General features: G+C 41.3%; 2 protein-coding genes across 2 annotated transcripts; both read left to right on the forward strand.

Annotated features, from left to right (window-relative positions):
• Window positions 1–2,398: 2,398 nt before the first annotated feature.
• Window positions 2,399–4,944, forward strand: zpd (zona pellucida glycoprotein d). Its single transcript, XM_058088161.1, has 10 exons — window positions 2,399–2,583; window positions 2,673–2,724; window positions 2,789–2,896; window positions 3,382–3,590; window positions 3,691–3,848; window positions 3,938–4,052; window positions 4,117–4,244; window positions 4,331–4,514; window positions 4,586–4,691; window positions 4,780–4,944. The coding sequence occupies exons 1-10, from the start codon at window positions 2,533–2,535 to the stop codon at window positions 4,911–4,913; spliced, it is 1,245 nt and encodes a 414-aa protein (XP_057944144.1). The 5' UTR covers window positions 2,399–2,532; the 3' UTR covers window positions 4,914–4,944.
• A 142-nt stretch (window positions 4,945–5,086) lies between these two features.
• Window positions 5,087–15,541, forward strand: mmp15a (matrix metallopeptidase 15a). Its single transcript, XM_058088154.1, has 10 exons — window positions 5,087–5,992; window positions 7,190–7,338; window positions 7,665–7,784; window positions 7,862–8,175; window positions 9,114–9,275; window positions 9,559–9,938; window positions 11,390–11,528; window positions 12,997–13,147; window positions 13,223–13,338; window positions 15,085–15,541. The coding sequence occupies exons 1-10, from the start codon at window positions 5,882–5,884 to the stop codon at window positions 15,528–15,530; spliced, it is 2,088 nt and encodes a 695-aa protein (XP_057944137.1). The 5' UTR covers window positions 5,087–5,881; the 3' UTR covers window positions 15,531–15,541.
• Window positions 15,542–15,595: the final 54 nt, after the last annotated feature.

Below are 15,595 nucleotides of genomic sequence, written 5' to 3' on the forward strand. Positions count from 1 at the left end.
TTTTTCCTGCATATTTACGTTTTTTTTTATCTGAAGTGTACAACTTTTTACTCATAAATTCACAACAACTTTTTCTTGCTAATTTATAACTTTTTTTTCACGTAGATTTCCCACATTATTATTGCAAATGTATATTTTTTTCTGCAAATTTAGGGCTTTTTTAAACTGAAGTTTCCAACTTTTTACTCATAAATTCACGACAACTTTTTCTCGCAAATTTATGACTTTTTTTTTCAAATGAATTTCCAACATTATCACAAAAGTAAATTATTTTCTGCAAATTTACGTTTTTTTTTTATCTGAAGTGTACAAGTTTTTACTCATAAATTCACAACAACTTTTTCTCGCAAATTTATGACTTTTTATTTCAAGTGAATTTCCAACATTATCGCAAAAGAATTTTTTTTCTGCAAATTTACTTTTTTTTTAAATCTAAAGGGTACAACTTTTTACTCATAAATTCACAACAACTTTTTTTTGCTAATTTATAACTTTTTTTCACGTAGATTTCCCACATTATTATTGCAAATGTATATTTTTTTCTGCAAATTTAGGGCTTTTTTTAACTGAAGTTTCCAACTTTTTACTCATAAATTCACAACAACTTTTTCTCGCAAATTTATGATTTTTTTTTTCAAGTGAATTTCCAACATTATCGCAAAAGTAATTTTTTTTCTGCAAATTTACGTTTTTTTTTTTATCTGATGTGTACAACTTTTTAGTTTTTATAAATTCGCGACAACTTTTTCTTGCAAATTTATGACTTTTTTTCACTTAGATTTCCCACATTATTATGGCATATGTATATTTTTTTCTGAAAATTTAGAGTTTTTTTATTGGAAATGTACTACATTTTACTAATTAATTTACAGCACTTATTTCTCTCAAATGTACACCTTTTTTTCCCCATAAATTTACGACTTTATCATCGCAAATTTTATTTTTTTTTCCCTGCAAATTGACAACTTTATTTCTCATTGTAAATTTACGACCGTTTTTTCCCCCCATGAATTTCCGACATTATCGCAAAAGCACATTTTTTTTCCTGCAAATTTACGGCTATTTTATCTGAAGTGTACAACTTTTTCTTGCAAATTTATAACTTTTTTTTCACGTAGATTTCCCGCATTATTATTGCAAATGTATATTTTTTTCTGCAAATTTAGTTTTTTTTTATTGGAAATGTACTACATTTTACTAATTAATTTACAACAATTATTTCTCTCAAATGTACACTTTTTTTCACCATAAATTTACGACTTTATTATCGCAAATTTTAATTTTTTCTCTGCAAATTGTTGACTTTATTCTTATTGTGACTTTTTCTTGTAAATTTACAACTTTATTTCTCATTGTAAATTTACAAGCTTTTTTCCATGTGAATTTATGACTTTGTACATGTCATAAATTTACGGGTTTTTATTTTTTTGGTAAATGTATGACTTTATTCTCTGTAATCTATGCTTTGTAAAAATGACTGTGTCTCGTCAGCTCCTGTAAACACTCAAAGTGAGTTGATCAGCCGTCGTCTACCATCTTCTCGCCCTTTTCAAGTGCGGGCTGGCTTAACTCCAGAAGAACTGCACATGAATATTGCATGAATATCGAGAAGGCTGCCAGAAGAGTGAGGAGAAAAAGGATCGCTTGTGTTGGATCATGCGTCTCTATTTCGGGTTTGAACTTTCACCTTTTCTGTGTGAAAGGCTCCCTCATCAATCACTCGGCCTCCGCTGTCGGCGACCTCTTGCGCTCCTGTCAGAAACAGTCGGGAGGCGAACGATGAGGATGACCTCTAGCCTCCGGTTCTGTGACACAATGTGGCCCACTTATTGTATTTTTCTTGGAACGTCGTCATTTCCTACAACACAGACGTGCAGCTTGTGGTCTTGCACTGTAAGACCCGCCTCCCCCCTGCGACGCAAATGAGGACGAGCATCCAAAATGATGGATGGATAGTAGGTATTAAAAAATAATTCATTTAAAATGCTTTATTATTACACTTGTTCATTTGTTTTTGTTTCAAACATCATTTTAATTTTTTTCTGCATTTGCATAAAGTATTGGTATCGATCCTGAATTTTACTCAGTATCGAATTGTAACGGAAATCAGTGGTATCGCACACAATCATCATGCAAAATGAGATACAGCTGATCATTGCATGCAGACTCAATTGACGTAACAGCGACGTCTAGTGGTGAAAATGGAAATTACTCCGAAATAACAGCAAACGCTACCTCAAATATATATTTTTAAATAATAAATCAAAAACAGTAACAAAAAATGAAACATATTTATAAGAGAATCTAAGTGTAGCAAATCCAATATGATTATTTTGTGTAAAAAAGCCAACCAGAACGAGGAGGCCAAGAAGAAAGCAGGCTATAAAAACCGGAAGTGAAGCTAGCTTGATTAGGTTTCCCTCCATGGCCGCCAGCAGGTGTTTTTAATTGGAAAACTTAATGTGACGCAGACACCGACCACTCAACCACACGGCCTGTTTGACTGCAAATAAGAGCTTTACTAAGCCATATATGATTTTACTGGAAAAAAGAAACACAGCCATGACTTTAAATGACTGTAAGGTGAGTACGGATGCTAAGCTAACTTGTAACCTCTTTTGGAAGCTAATTGGCACGAAATACTTTTCACTATTTTTTTATCTCCATTCCAGTTAAGTGTCCTGCTCCTGCTTCTGCTCGGTTTCGCGTACCGTCAAGTGGCAGGTAAATTGAAATAAATTGTGACTAAATTAATATAAAAGTGTTAATTGTGCTTGTGTGGGAACAGGAGTCTGCGATGTGGACTTTTGTACCAACCCCACGAAATGTATCCTTTCTGAGGACAAGAACTCCTGCAAGTGTGTGCAAGGATTTTATGATGACCACTGTGATAAAGGTAAGGGCTAAGTGTTGAAAAATCAACTTTATTCACTCACTTTATTACGTGTTGTTAACGCATCGAGCGGGTTTGCCCATTGCTGCGATGCGTCAACGTGGCCGCCATATTGGATGTGCCAAGTCTACCTGTACACGAGTAGTCAAACATACATTAAGTCACTAAGTACTTGATTTCCAAGTATTTCCCCGACTTAAATGTTTAGGTGGTACGTTTCCCAAGTATATTAGTTTGTGTGTGATTGTATAAAGGGAAGGTATCAACTTAAATTTATAAGTACTGTAGTTGTATTCATCTACAGCAGTCTTTACACATCCAATATGGCGGCGTCTATGGTCCAAAGTGCGCCCAGAAGCCATTTTGTTTTTTGACATTCGAAAAAACAATGAATATATTTTATACAGCTAAAATATAAATGTTTTAACTTAATTTTCCATATTTTAACCTACATATGGATTAGAAATTCAACTGTTTTCTATTTTCAGATGCACACATGAGAGTCCTGTGCACTAAAGACTTCATGGGACTCAGAGCAACCGAAGCGTTTTTCTTGTATTACAACGCACCGGTCACGTCTTTGCATCTTCCCAATCCTGAGTGCGGAGCAGCCAGGGAAGTTATCGACGACGTTCCGTACTACATGGTCAAGGTAACCAAAGATCAATATATGAACTGCGGGGGAAAGCCGCTTGAGGTGAGTCTGCATTGCGACGTCTACCTCTAATTTGTGTGGAATAGTACGATACGTTTATGTCCATTTCCTGCTTTTTTTTCTTTTTTTTTTTTTTAAATAGAAAAACTTTACTCATGCCATCTACACAATGAGTCTTCAAACTGAGCCTCGGTCTACTGGGAATATCATTAGAAATCCAGTCATTAAGCTGGATTTCACCTGCATCTTTCCAGTCGTCACAAGTATCAGCTTGCCCTTTGAGGTCATCCCCATCATCAGGTAAGTATACATGTCTTCTTCTACAGGACAACGTACGGCTTGTGTAGCAATGGTGGTCAAAAAACTAAAGTCCAAGTGTGCTTTGACAGCGAGGCGATGGTTCGTGTGGACTCGCTGGAGGCCATCATCCAGATGAAGCTGTACACGGATTACAGCTACACTCAACCCTTCACCAGCGCCCCCACCATCGAGCTTGGAGCTAAGGTATTTTTATGGTTGCTGTATAAAATAGCGCTGCGTTTTTAAATGTTCTTTATGTTTCGTTTAGGTGTTTGTGGAGGTGACGGTGACGGAGCCCGCAGACTTCTTCCTCCTCCGCATTAACGACTGTTGGGCCTCACAGAGTCGGCAAGCCAATGACTCTGTGGGATTGGAACACAGCCTGCTTTCCAACGGGTTAAAACATCTCAGCCTTTAGCACTTTTTCCTCTTTAGAATGTAGAAATCTTGTGCTGACTTTTTTTTTTTTTTTTTTTGTTCAGGTGTGTGAACGACAACACGGTGTCCTTCCACAATCTGAGCGAGGAGCAACTTGGCCTGAACGGGCAGAGCACTACCCTCCACTACAGCTTTGAAATGTTTCGCTTCACGGCAGCGCCCCATGAGTTCTACCTGCACTGCACCGTGCAGCTCTGCGACCCGGATGACGCAGAGTCCTGCAAACCTGTCAGCTCTTTTTAATGTCCTCGCTTATTCACTATGGACGGTCTTTACAAGAAACTTTGCTTTCTTTACAGAACTGCAATTCCATCTCCAAGAGGGAAGCACTGCGAGCAGATCCTCCACAGGGGCTTTTATCGTACGGGCCCATCAGAATTGAAACACCACGAAAACCTGCATCCAGTGAGCAAGCAGTCACTATGCTTTATGATATTTCATAAATGACACCTACTCATATTGTGGTGCTGTATCGTTTCTTCCCCATCTCCAGGTGTATTGTGGACCGTCGTGTTGCCTGTAGCGGGTGTCTGGACCGTGGGCGGCTTCCTCACCCTCGTCATCGCCATGGCAAGAGCCGGTAGTAGGAAGCATGCACAAACCCAAGACCTCCAGGCTGCGGCTTGAATTGGCTGGCAATAAAAAGTCAAAACTGTGATTCATCCCTCCTGTTATTGTCTGAACAAGAGGCTAAAACTGAACAGGTTTTAAACTTTATGTAGGAGTTTTACCTGAAATTTACATACTAACTTATTCTTAAACTGTTAAAATGTTCAGAAATATTTGAAGTGTTAATTTAATAGAAACATAATGTCTTATTTTGGTAAACCGGTTATACCTTATTGTGAAGGAAACTCAACAGGATGTACGTGTCCGCCATCTTGACTAAGCTAACTTGTAGCGAACATTTACTACCAGAGAAGACCTTATTTCTTAACTAAAAATGGTATTCACGGAAGTTAATTTAAAAAAAATGTATGGAGATAATATCGACAACCTTTATCCCTCGCACAGTTTAGAGAGAAAATGTGTTTTAGTTCGTCACCGCGGAAGTCATGTTAGCTACAATATGCCCTCGTGAAAAGGTTTTTTAGTTGTAGTTCTTGTTAGAATCCAACAGAGGGCGCTGTTTGCATTGTTTCCTTTCGCCCTGTACTGTACGCTTGAGGGGGCGGGACTTCAACGATATTAGGTCTCAACATGCTATCCACACTACCATTGGTATCGAACCTATAGATATTCGTATCGACCCTCCCCCTACTGGTTAGAGGGGAGGGCCCTCAACCTCGATGACATATTCATCTGTTCGATGGCGATCTTGTGTGGAGGGCATGAGACATCTCTGCAGAACTGCACAACTCTTGGCCGCCTTTCAGCCGCCTTATTTTGGTGGGTTGAACTTTAAAGTCGACTCTCTGCTTCGGAAGTGGACATCTATTGTGGAGAACTTTAGAACTTGGTGGACTTTTAACTTGGACCTGACCTCTGCATGCGAATTATTTTTTTGCAGCTTTTCTTTAGCTTCAATGTAAGAAGACGAGCTGCAAGTTTGTTCTCCTGGCTGGAGAAACCTTCCTTTGTTAACGTGGACCACGATGAAGATGTGGACTCGAATCCTGGTCACATCCGTTTATGTGATGTTTGTGGTTCTTGGCAGCACCACAGCAGATGTCCCTGAGGAGGAGCAGGGGGGCTTCAATGCTGAGGTAAATACTTTTATATACTCAAGATTGCATACTTTAGTATCACAAAGTCATGTTTACTGTGTTTCCATTGCCATATGACACTCATTAAGACTAATGCAGGGGTGTCCAAAGTGCGGCCCGGGTACCATGTTGTGTTTTTCCACATTATGAAGTTGAAAAAGCAAGTAAAAGGGGGCGGAAAGACAAAAAAACTCAAGAAAAAGTGTAAATATTGATACAAATATTACTTGAGAGAGACTTTAAAGAGACCCCCAGAGACCCCCCTCCTCTTACATTGCCAACACCGTAAACAACACTCCATGGTGGAAGGAATACTTCAAAAGACCTCCTAAATCCCACCCAAGCAGTTCTCGGGGACTCTGCAGGGGGTTCTCCAATATCTGGCGCTGAGTTTGCAGAGGTGGTCAAAAACTCCTTGGCAGGGTCCTCGGGTCTTTGTATGAGATCCGCCCTGGGTGCTGTGGGGCTGCCCGGTAGACATGACATCAGTTGTGGTGCCAGCTATTGTGGGATCATATTCCTCAGCCCTTCTGTGAAGGTCTAGTCAGGGGTCCTGGAGGGTAGGATCAGTGTGGTTTTCGTCCTGGTCTTGGAACTGTGGACCAACTCTACACTCTCAGCAGGGTCCTTGATTGTACATGGACGTTTGTCCAATCAGTCCACATGTTTTATGGACTTGTGTTCCTCCAGGAATCATGTTGGGAGTATTAAAGTGTGTATGAGGACCACCTAAGGAACCGGGTTCGCTCCCTATGGTGTCTATGGTCTGGTGTCAGAGATATGCCCGCATTTCCCGCAAGTACTTGGACCCTTTGTCACCGATTCTGTTCATGATTTTAAGGACAGAATTTGAGGGGATCCTTGGGTCTGGTCTCTGATGCTCCTCGGATGGTTCTTGATGGCCCTCACCAGAAGATGGTAGTATTTATGGTGCAGACATGAAGTCTGACATAATGTTTTCGTTAGTTTCCCTAACATCTGTTGACATCCTTTTTTCTAATCTTGGATATCTTTGCGGAGAAAGAATCGGGAATGTGCTAATATTATTAGAAGCCATCTGGTTTCTATCTGCTTATCCCCCCCCCCCCACTTTATTAGACGGCGGCTGTGTTGCCAGATGAGCGTAGCAGTTCCTCCTCCTCCTCCTCCTCCTCCTCCTCGTTATGCAAAAGTTGACCTCTCCCCCACCTCCCGCAGGCATGGCTTCGGCAGTTTGGCTACCTGTCCCAGGCCAGCAGACAGATGTCCACCATGCAGTCGGCTCACATCCTGTCCCAAGCCGTCAGTGACATGCAGCGTTTCTACGGCTTGGAGGTGACTGGAAGGATGGACCCCGCCACAATCGCGTGAGCGCCATTTTCTCTTTTACATGAAAAGAAACCCATCATTTTTGTTGGAGAAAAAAAAACTATTGACGGGGAGGCTGACGTCATCGCAGTGCCCCAATGCGTTGCTCAGGCACAATGCCTTATGTAGAAATAGTTTTTTTCGGATTTTAAACTCATATTGGGACATGTTTTTACATCTTTTGAGTGTTAAGTTGCTGTGTGATGACTCTGTGATTTATGTTGTTATATTGTTGTATGAACTGATTTGCGATTTCTATGACTCCTGCCAAAGAAAGTGTGCATATTTTGACTCGAAATTGAACGAAATGTGTGTTTTTGTGCAGGGCCATGCGTCGACCTCGCTGTGGCCTCCCAGACCGGAAAGCCGACATGGAGGACGGAGCGAGGAGGAGGCGCTACGCCGTCACCGGACAACAATGGGACAAGGAACACCTGACTTACAGGTCTACCTCAGCGACACACACACATATTGGATACCATGTGTTGCGCACACCAGGAAACGTGTCTGTGTCTCCATCAGTATCCTGGACCAGCACATCCCGCCCTCCCTGGGAGCCGAGCGGACACACGACGCCATCCGCCGAGCCTTCGAGGTGTGGAGGAAGGTCACGCCGCTCACCTTCCGACGTCTCCCGGCTCCGAGCGGCAACAGCAGCGAGGGCCAGCTCGCCGACATCCTGTTGTTGTTTGCATCTGGTTTCCACGGCGATATGTCCCTGTTTGACGGCGAGGGGGGCTCGCTGGCTCACGCCTTCTACCCCGGGCCGGGAATGGGCGGGGATACCCACTTTGATGTGGACGAGCCTTGGACTTTGGATAGTCCGAACCTTCAAGGTTGGTGGGTTGATTATTAGTCGCATCAGATTCAATTAACTCTACTTCTTCATTTTTAGTCGTCCTGTGTGATGCCTGAGGACCTCACGCAGATATATTTCAGTCTTTGGACTTTTTTACACAATTTTTTTTAAATTTTCCAAATATTTCAACTTTTTTCAATAGTCTTATATTTATATAAGTATAATATTTGATGTTATTCCCATAATGTTATTTTCCCACAAGCTAATATTCCATAAATTACAACTTAATTTTGTTTTGTTTTTTTTCATAAAATTACAGCTTTTTAAAAATTTATTCTTAATAGTTTTTTTTTAATTTCCATCTATTTCAGCTTTAAATATTTTATATATTTTTTGTCTTTTGGAAATCATGATTTTATTCCCATAATATTTTGACTTTATTCTCCTTATTCTTGATGTCTGAAAATCATCGGTAAAGATAATTATCGATATCTGATTTTTTCCCCGATTATGAAAACCGATATTTAAAAAAATATATTTATATTTAAAGTTTATGCCACTAAAATTATTATTATTAATTATTAAAATTACTATTTTTTCCCCTCATAATATTATGACATTATTCTCATAAAATGTATTATTTATATATTCTCGTAAAATATTAAAACTCTTAAAAATATTTTATAAAACTCTTATAAAATATTTTATTTATACTTTATTTTTGTAAAATTACAGCTGATTTTTAATTTTTTTTCTGCTGTTTTTATTTATTTATTTATTTTGGCTTCATGAATTATATTTTTAGAATGTGTCGTGGGCCCCAAATGGCCCCCCGGCTGCACTTTGGACACCACTGACTTAGCCTTTGTTGTTGCCTTTGCATGTTCTTCTCCCCATAAGTTTTTCTTCCTGTTTTGTATCCAATAAAATGAAAGATGCACAAAGTGGGCGTGACCTGTCATGTCTGCGTCGCAGGCGTCGATCTCTTCCTGGTGGCGGTCCACGAGCTCGGTCACGCTTTGGGTCTGGAACACTCGGACAATCCGGAGGCCATCATGGCTCCTTTCTATCAGTGGATTCACACCCACAACTTCACGCTGCATGAGGATGACATCAGGGGGATTCAACACATTTATGGTGAGAGATCATGTGATCATAGTAGAGCATAAAAAATATGTTTTTATTTTGAAAAGCCGTGATAGAGTGACGGCATGAAATTGGACAACTGTACTTCCAGGCCACATGAAAGGTTCTACCAGGCCAGATACACATTACGTCTCCTAGCAACCAGGAGGGCCGCTTCTTTCCAAAGTCGTTAGAGTCAACCAAACGAGCTGCGCTAAATGGAAACAATATATTGTGGTGGAGGAACGGAGAGGATGATGACAAGTGAACTGACTCCAAGTTCTCCCTCTTCCAGGTCCTCCTGTCGTCACAGAGGTCCCGCCTACGTCTTCTCCCTCCTCCTCGTCCTCTGACGCTGATCCCGAAGCTGCATCAACCACCGCTTCTTCTCCTGCTCAGGATGAACCCACGCATTCCCCTCAAAACCCGACCGTGAGAAGCCCCGCTGTCCCGACTGAGCCTGAACCCGCCCCCGGCCCCACCTCCCGTCGTCCCGTGGTGCCCACAACCTCCCATCCTGGTCCCGGACCCGTCACTCCACCCGTCAGAAAAGACCTCCCCCGTCCTCCACCGACTCGTCGGCTTCCCAAGCAGCCGGACGACACCGTGCCTGAGATCTGCGATGGAGACTTTGATACTGTGACCCTCCTGAGGGGAGAGATGTTTGTCTTCAAGGTAACTAACACACAACACTTGGATGGGATGGATGGGATGGATGGGATGGATGGGATGGATGGGATGGACGGGATGGATGGGATGGATGGGATGGACGGACAACCACAGCAGCAATGCAAGGGCAACTCCATGATCACTTGACCATCAGCTACACAAATGACTTCACGAGGTACTTCCTCAGAAGTTCCTCGTGGGTTCCTCGTGGGTTCCCCAGTGGTTCCTCATGAGTTCCCCGGTGGTTCCCCGGTGGTTCCCCGGTGGTTCCCCGGTGGTTCCCCGGTGGTTCCTCATGAGTTCCCCGGTGGTTCCTCATGAGTTCCCCGGTGGTTCCTCATGAGTTCCCCGGTGGTTCCTCATGAGTTCCCCGGTGGTTCCTCATGAGTTCCCCGGTGGTTCCCCGGTGGTTCCCCGGTGGTTCCCCGGTGGTTCCCCGGTGGTTCCCCGGTGGTTCCCCGGTGGTTCCCCGGTGGTTCCCCGGTGGTTCCCCAGTGGTTCCTCATGAGTTCCTCATGAGTTCCCCAGTGGTTCCTCATGAGTTCCCCAGTGGTTCCTCATGAGTTCCCCAGTGGTTCCTCATGAGTTCCCCAGTGGTTCCTCATGAGTTCCCCAGTGGTTCCTCATGAGTTCCCCAGTGGTTCCCCAGTGGTTCCTCATGAGTTCCCCAGTGGTTCCTCATGAGTTCCCCAGTGGTTCCCCAGTGGTTCCCCAGTGGTTCCCCAGTGGTTCCTCATGAGTTCCCCAGTGGTTCCTCATGAGTTCCCCAGTGGTTCCTCATGAGTTCCCCAGTGGTTCCTCATGAGTTCCCCAGTGGTTCCTCATGAGTTCCCCAGTGGTTCCTCATGAGTTCCCCAGTGGTTCCTCATGAGTTCCCCAGTGGTTCCTCAGTGGTTCCCCAGTGGTTCCTCAGTGGTTCCCCAGTGGTTCCTCAGTGGTTCCCCAGTGGTTTCTCAGTGGTTCCCTAGTGGTTTCTCAGTGGTTCCCTAGTGGTTTCTCAGTGGTTCCCTAGTGGTTCCTCATGAGTTCCCTAGTGGTTTCTCACGAGTTCCCTAGTGGTTTCTCACGAGTTCCCTAGTGGTTTCTCATGAGTTCCCTAGTGGTTCCCCAGTGGTTCCTCATGAGTTCCCCAGTGGTTCCTCATGAGTTCCCCAGTGGTTCCTCATGAGTTCCCCAGTGGTTCCCCAGTGGTTCCCCAGTGGTTCCCCAGTGGTTCCCCAGTGGTTCCCCAGTGGTTCCCCAGTGGTTCCCTAGTGGTTTCTCAGTGGTTCCTCAGTGGTTATTCATTAGGGCCTCATTAGTCCCTCATTAGTTCCCCAGTAACTACTCTAGGTTTACTTCCTCAGTAACTACTCTATTCATTAGTTGTTTAGTACTTCCTCAGTAACTACCGTACTGTATTTGTGTGTACTTTATTGTAACATGACGTGTGTTTTTCCCGTTGGTCATGTGTGCAGGGTCGCTGGTTTTGGCGAGTGCGTAGGAAGCGCGTCCTGGACAACTACCCCATGCCCATATCCGTCTTCTGGGGCGGTCTTCCCAGCGACATCGACGCAGCCTACGAACGGCACGACGGCAAATTTGTCTTCTTTAAAGGTGCGTTGGACCCACGCCATTCTCCCGGCGTGGAGCGCTTCTCCATAACGACCACGCTGGCAGCGAAAGTCTAATCCGCGTTTAGCTTTTTTGCACGGGTCAAACTGAAAGGAAATGGCGCCGAGTCAGCATCTTTGGCTTGCCAAGTCTGAATTCCTAAGAGATGGTAATAATTCAGCACGGCCAGACGCACACACACTTTTACTGTACGTGGATGCTGGGGCTCCCATATAGTATTTAGTGTATTATTATTATGTATTATATTACTGCATTTACTGTTAGCACACATAAGCAGTGGTGTCAAAGCTTGGTTCCTCCAGCTGTTTCTGAGAAGAAACAGAACATTTGACCGTGACAGCGTTGGTGACTGTGTGTGTGTGTGTGTGTGTGTGTGTGTGTGTGTGTGCGCGCTGCCAGTTTAATGGATGTCATCAATGACGACAACACAGCCTGGCAGCTGCAGCCGTTGGCTCGGTCCAGCAGTCCTGGACCCCAAAAGGCCTCCAGAGAGATTGCATCAGCCTCCACGACTCACATAGTAACTTAGGCCACGTCCATATGACTACGGAAATGTAAAAAAAAAAAACGCATATTTTTTAATGCGTTTTGGCCTCGCTTTCACACGCTAACGTGGGTTTTTGTCCTTGTTGGAAAAGTCAGGCTTCAGTGTTTATGCATGAATGAAAACAACAAGGATACTAATATTTTTATTTTATTTATTTAATTTTTTTATTTATTTTATTTTTTTAATTTATTTTTATATATTTTTTTAAATATTTTTTAAATTTTTTTTTTTTTTTTTTTTTTTTTTTGTCTAATGTCTCTGATTATATCTGCCATTTTGGATAATACAAGGTGACTCTTATGGGTGTTATTTCATGTTTAGATCAATTTAATAATGTTAAAAAGCATATTTAGAAGATCCTAAATAGGTTTTATATGCTATAATTACTTCATTCATTCATTTTCAAGGGTGCTGGAGCCTATCCCAGCTGTACACCCTGGACTGGTGGCCGGCCAATCACAGGGCACATATAGATATATATATATATATATATATATATACGTATAACAAACAACCATTCACACTCACATTCATACCTATGGACAATTTGGAGTCGCTAATTAGCCTAGCATGTTTTTGGAATGTGGGAGGAAACCGGAGTACCCGGAGCAAAAAAAAAAGAAAACTCCACACAGAGATGGCCGAGGGTGGAATTGAACTCGGGTCTCCTAGCTGTGAGGTCTGCATGCCAACCACTCGACCACACCGCATATATAACCAAGTAACAGTGATAAACGAGGGACCGTACATCAAATTGGTACGATATCAATGGTATCAATCCGATACTTAAAATCCTGCAAGATCATGGAATGATTTTCTAAAGTCTCTTCCGTTGCCGTTGTTCACCCTTGCCACAGTCCAAGTGCATCTCCATCTTCACGCCGTATGAAACTGTCTCTGCAGATGATCAATACTGGATCTTCAGGGAAGCTGATCTCCTTCCGGGATACCCGCAACCGATTCGGGAATACGGTCAAGGCGTTCCCGCGCACGGCATCGACACGGCGATCTGGTGGGAGCCAAACGGACACACCTACTTCTTCTCCGACGACCGGTAACGTGCACTCATACGCGTCGATACTCGAATGACGACATTTCTCGTGACATTTTTTTTTAATTCTGTGTACAGGTACTGGCGGTTCAATGAGGAGACCCGCAAAGCGGATCGAGACTTCCCGAAACCAATCAGCAGATGGGGCAAGATCCCTGCCTCGCCCAAGGGAGCCTTCCTCAGTGACGATGGCGGTAAGGGATCGCTTTATTATCGCAATACGTGCTCGGGACTCGAACCCGGCCGCTCCATAGTCTTCGTTCGGTTGACTTCCTGGTGCGTTTTGGGTCCTGCTACACAACCCAAGTTTCAGCTCCGGGTCACAGATGTTCTCCTTCATTAGAATTCGTGCTTCCGTTTATCACAGCAGGTTTTCCGAGTCCTGAAACCGGCACAACAACCGCAGACCATCACACTACCACCACCGTATTTTACTGTTGCTATCATGTTCTAGCCCAGGGGTGGGCAAACTTTTTTTTGACTCACGGGCCGCATTGATATGAAAAAATTTACGGGGGGGGGGGGGGGCAGACTATATATTTTACACGTAACAGTCCACCTGGTATTATTGTATCTGTAAAATTGTCATGCAATCTGCTATTATTATTTATTATTTTATATTTATATTTAAATATTTTAAAAATAATAAAATATTATAATTACAATAAAATTAAAATAATTATTATATTATTATGTAAAATATGCAAATATAACAATAATATTATATATAATTAATATAATAATTAACATTAATATAATAAGTATAATAATCATAATAGTTCTAATAATAATTATAATAATCTAATAATAATTATTATTATTATAACAATAATAATAATAATAATAATAATTATTATTATTATAATTATTATTATAATAATTATAATAATTATAATAATAATTATTATTATAATAATAATAATTATTATTATAATAATTATAATAATAATTATTATTATTATAATTATAATTATTATAATTATTATAATTATTATAATTATTATAATTAAATAATATAATAATAATAATAATAATAATAATAATAATAATAATAATTATTATTATTATTATTATTATTATTATTATTATTATTATTATTATTATTATTATTATTATTATTATTATTATTATTATTATTATTATATTATTATTATTATTATTATTATATTATTATTATTATTATATTATTATTATATAATAATAATAATAATAATAATAATAATAATTATTATTATTATTATTATATTATTATTATATATATAATAATAATAATTATAATAATAATAATAATAATAATAATAATAATAATTATAATAATAATAATAATTATTATTATTATTATTATTATTATTATTATTATGTGCTTGTGTCTCTTTTTTCAGGAGCACTTTGTAAACAACAGACCATGTCAAACAACGAAATTGATACAACCATCAAAAGGTTGGCTCAGGCCATGATGCCAGGTTGTATGTTGAGTTTAAATGAGATACTTTGGAAAGATTGGGCGGGCCGTATTCAAACACTTGGCGGGCCGGATGTGGCCCCCGGGCCGTAGTTTGCCCACCCCTGTTCTCGCCTTATTGTTGTTTTTTGTTCAGCAGTGGTTTTGGTCTTGGAACTCTGCTACTCTGGGGTGATAATTGATAATGATTGTTGATAATGGCTCTCACTGTGGTTTGCTGGAGTCCCAAAGCTTTAGAAAAGGCTTTCCACACAGTTTGATCTCAATTTATCTCAATTTTTCATTTAAAAAAATGCATTTTGTGTTCAGTTGTATTGTCTTTTGCATTTGCATTTGTTTGTCGGCGGCATCTTCATCATTGCCATTTGCATCCTTTTGTGTTTTTTGAGCTTTCGCATGTAAAAAAAAAAAAGGCGCCTCAGGTGTGACGGGACAAAGAAAAAAAAAATGCAAAAATCTGCTTTTGTGTCCCGTTCAGCTTACACGTACTTCTACAAAGGCACAAACTACTGGAGGTTCGACAACCACAAGACGACAGCAGACAAAGGCTACCCTCGCTCCATACTCAAGGACTTCATGGGCTGTGTGGGCGTCCCGGAGCCTCGACCCGACCCGGACACCGAGACCAAAACGGCGAAACCTTCAGACAGAGAGGTTGAGGAGGAGAATGTGCACAAAGGCGAGAACGGAGACACGGAAAAAGAGGATAAAACAAACACTGACGATGCGGAGGAAGAGGTGAACGTGGTGGTGACGGTAGCCAACAATGACTCCAAGGTCATGACCCTGATCATGGTGGCCGTTCCTCTGGTGCTCATCCTGTGTATCCTCGTTCTCATCTACGCCATCCTCAGGACTCTGCAGAATAAGGAGACCCCCAGGGCTCTGGTGCACTGTAAGCGCTCGCTGCAGGACTGGGTGTGACGCTAACTTTTTTAATTTTTATTTTTATTTTTTTTTTTACCACTAGTGGTTACTACAGTGCCTGT

This window comes from Doryrhamphus excisus, chromosome 11, assembly GCF_030265055.1.
Source record: "Doryrhamphus excisus isolate RoL2022-K1 chromosome 11, RoL_Dexc_1.0, whole genome shotgun sequence".
Taxonomy (NCBI): domain Eukaryota; kingdom Metazoa; phylum Chordata; class Actinopteri; order Syngnathiformes; family Syngnathidae; genus Doryrhamphus; species Doryrhamphus excisus.

Excerpts from the sequence above, each read along its gene's own strand:
- mmp15a (XM_058088154.1), top strand. The coding sequence starts at position 5,882 with ATGAAGATGTGGACTCGAATCCTGGTCACATCCGTTTATGTGATGTTT. Across the intron at positions 5,993-7,189 it reads AGGGGGGCTTCAATGCTGAG|GCATGGCTTCGGCAGTTTGG; the intron begins GTAAATACTTTT and ends CACCTCCCGCAG. Across the intron at positions 13,148-13,222 it reads TACTTCTTCTCCGACGACCG|GTACTGGCGGTTCAATGAGG; the intron begins GTAACGTGCACT and ends TTCTGTGTACAG.
- zpd (XM_058088161.1), top strand. The coding sequence starts at position 2,533 with ATGATTTTACTGGAAAAAAGAAACACAGCCATGACTTTAAATGACTGT. Across the intron at positions 3,591-3,690 it reads GCGGGGGAAAGCCGCTTGAG|AAAAACTTTACTCATGCCAT; the intron begins GTGAGTCTGCAT and ends TTTTTTAAATAG. Across the intron at positions 4,515-4,585 it reads ACGCAGAGTCCTGCAAACCT|AACTGCAATTCCATCTCCAA; the intron begins GTCAGCTCTTTT and ends CTTTCTTTACAG.